The 3,523-nt window shown below is 40.1% G+C and overlaps 1 protein-coding gene across 1 annotated transcript in view; it reads left to right on the top strand.

Moving 5' to 3' along the window:
- Positions 1–3,523, top strand: part of LOC128896864 (rho GTPase-activating protein 100F) — a 47,632-nt gene that overhangs the window by 5,252 nt on the left and 38,857 nt on the right. The window contains exon 3 of the mRNA XM_054160394.1: positions 1,853–2,096. Within this exon, the coding sequence (XP_054016369.1) occupies positions 1,878–2,096 (219 nt within the window). The 5' untranslated portion in view covers positions 1,853–1,877. The remainder of the gene's footprint in view (positions 1–1,852; positions 2,097–3,523) is intronic.

Here is a 3,523-nt window from a genome sequence, read left to right as displayed (position 1 = left end):
CTGGAATTTCTGGTTTTGGAAAATCCTCGTGACAAGCTTGATTCCCACGACACGGTAACCTAACCTCCACTGAGAGAATTTCTTTGGAAAAATTCATGCACATCACTGAAAAATTGATAAATTTTAGGTGTAAATGATTGGTTTGACTGTGTTAGTTTCTCCTAAAAAAATTCCTGAAGCCTATGTCTTTTTATTGATGGATTCTGAGCAAACAAAGAATAAATAATGTCTTCTAGGGAAAGAAATGAGTTCACTTCATCAAATATGAAAGTTTCACGCGAGATACGGGTGGATATATCTACTGACCCGATGCTGCAATTTCCCAGTCGATACGGCGGGGCTGTTAATTTATTAATGGCCCGTGGAAGCCCATCCTTCCCAAATGATCGAGTGATTTCAATTTGGGCAAGTAACGCGTACACCCAATGGTCTCGTTCCACATTTCGCATCGTTTTTCCCCAGTTATTTCTCAGTCCACACCAGGTTTCCTTCTTTCACAAATAAACATGGCCGCCGATGTATCGATTTTAAATTCTTTCCGATTCCCCAACCCACTCCATATGAATTCTTAATACCAGGTGCAGAGATTCCGTATCAATTAATTAATTCTGTCTAATTAATTTCCATTCGTATGTTTAAAACTCTAGTTTGTCTAGAAATATTTTCCCGCCATTTTTTTACCTTGCAATACCAACCTCCAATGAAACGCTAAAATATCCCTAGATGGGGATTAAACCACTGAGCTCTATCCTAACGAATATCTCCTTAACGAAACCTCGGACAACATTTTCGCCAAGGAAAAAGTTATTTGAAATCATCTCCACCTTGTATATACAGGGTGTCCCAAAAATGTTGTAACACCTTGAAAAGGGTGGTTCGGGAGGTGATTTGAAACAACTTTTTCCTTAGCGAAAATGTTGTCCGAGGCTTCGTTAAGGAGATATTAACGGAAAACACTGACCAATCAGTGCGCGAGTATGGCGGTGGAGCGCCAGCAGTAGGCGTGGCTACGCGTTAGGCGGCCGAGCTCATACGCTACCGCGACCGCTCCATCGGCATACTCGCGCTCTGATTGGTCCGTGTTTTCCGTTAATATCTCCTCAACGAAGCCTCGGACAACATTTTCGCTAAGGAAAAAGTTGTTTCAAATCACCTCCCGAACCACCTCATTCAAGAACTTCCAACATTTTTGGGACACCCTGTATATATCGTAGTCTAGCGCCGCGAGTGGACGAAATATTCATAACTTGAAGCTCGGGATTTTGATAACAGTCTTCTAGTAACTTTCGTATGGAGTTGGATCTCCTTATACAGTCCTCATGGTTTTGGTGTTGGAGGAGCACCAGTGGAGATTACAGAGACATTTGGCGTGCGCTGGGAACACTCTAAACTAGTGGATGCTCTCCCTCGGCGCGTATCGATCGTTTCGTCCTCGTTTCTCGAAGGGAAGTAACTTCTGGCGTCCTTAGTTTCGCCAAAAATTTGCGACTACGTGGGTACTTTGCTAGGAAGGTGCATTAGCCGAACGGTAACACCCTTGGAAACCTTTTAGTAACGGCGACGTGTTAAGTGACATTGATTGCTTACCATATTGCCGCATCGCGGCGGAAACGCGTGAAGATCTCGAAGACTTTGTCAGCATTAATCAATTTTTATCAGTTTTCATCAACTTTGATCAATTTTTCGTGCTAGGTCTGTTTCGAGTGTGATCACTTTTTTTATCAATTTCATTTTAATTTTGATCTATTTTGATCGGTTCAGAACAATATCAATTAATTTTGATAAATTTGTCCCAATTTTTGTCACTTTTTATCAATTCTGATGAATTTTCATCAATTCTTATTGATTTCAGGAAGAGGGTATGACTCACCGAACTCATGCAGTGGCGAAAACACGTGCGCATCAAGTACGGTGGTCGAGTCGGTGTCGGTCAAGGGCAGCGGGAGCGGGAGCAGGTGCAGCTGCAGGTGCGTGTGTTGCAGCTGCAGTGGGAAGGGGGCGCACGGCTCAGCTACGTCTGTCATCAGCCTCAACTCTCGTCGACGGCTCGCCGCAGCTGCAGCACAGCGGCCATGCTCTGCTGCGGCCGCAGAAAAGTGAGTACCCTTTTCGCTTCCGTGATATATGTATATGCATGCTCGTTGTAACGAGATCCTTCAGGGCGAGGGGGTAAACGACCCCTTCGACTCCTTGGACGTCGGAATCGAGTTCGGTGACGGCGAGATACGTGAGTCGTTTGGAAGCGATTCAATCGAGCGATATGGATCATTATTGATCAGTAGTTGACACGAGTAGTGGGTGGATATTATTGACAAGAGACAATTTTCATCAATTTTTACCAATTCGTATCGATTGTTTTACTCGATTCATTTTGATTTTGATCTATTTTGGTCAGGTCAGTTCTATTTTAATCATTATTCATCAATTCCTATCAATTTTTATCAATACCTATCAATTCTTCTCAATTCCTATCAATTCGTATCAATTTTTATCAATTTTTATCAATACCTATCAATTCTTCTCAATTCCTATCAATTCGTATCAATTTTTATCAATACCTATCAATTCTTCTCAATTCCTATCAATTCGTATCAATTTTTATCAATTTTTATCAATACCTATCAATTCTTCTCAATTCCTATCAATTCGTATCAATTTTTATCAATTTTTATCAATATCCATCAATTCTTCTCAATTCCTATCAATTCGTATCAATTTTTATCAATACCTATCAATTCTTCTCAATTCCCATCAATTCTTCTCAATTCCCATCAATTCGTATCAATTTTTATCAATTTTAATTCGAAATCTCAGCTTTAGTCACCAATATATGAATGCATAACAAAATACCAATATCAAATGAAATGTGTAATTTATTGTAACAAAATTACTCAATTCACAATCAACCAATTGACAGTTTAACTATTGTTATCAGTTTTCATCAATTTTTATCTATTTTGATCAGTTCAGTTCAATTTCGGTCACTATCGATCAATATTAATTAATTTCGATCAATTCTTACTAATTCTTATTGTCAATTCTTATCAATTTGGATCGCGATGAAGAATGAACCATATTGCAAAATCTTGAAACTTAACTCATCGAGTTTCAGCTCGTCGTCGGGAAGACCTTCCAGCGCGCTGCTTTTGATGCTCGTTGAAGGGAGTGTCCCCCCTTTGTGCCGGCGTAGCACTTTTAACACTCGCCGAAGGGTGGCTTCCACTCTCTGCCGGCGTTTCATGTACCGCGATGCAAAAAACAGTTTACGAGTTTTCTACGAAATATGGCACAGAAAAAGCGTTCGATATTAGCAAGGTCTGAGCAACGTTTTCACCGTTGGGGAACTGCATTCGTGCATTGGATGCCTATCTTTGGAATTAATTCATTAATTTGTCCGTGAGATTTCATTGAAAATTCACAAAAAAATTCTGAAACACAGGTTGCAAACATTTGTTGAGAATTTGTCGTCAGATTCATAATCATGGACCACAAAAACTATAATATACCACTTTTTACGCAAATC

The sequence above is a fragment of the Hylaeus anthracinus genome, unplaced genomic scaffold, assembly GCF_026225885.1.
Source record: "Hylaeus anthracinus isolate JK02 unplaced genomic scaffold, UHH_iyHylAnth1.0_haploid 11978, whole genome shotgun sequence".
NCBI classification, from domain to species: domain Eukaryota; kingdom Metazoa; phylum Arthropoda; class Insecta; order Hymenoptera; family Colletidae; genus Hylaeus; species Hylaeus anthracinus.
This window is presented reverse-complemented; position numbering and strand designations above follow the sequence as displayed.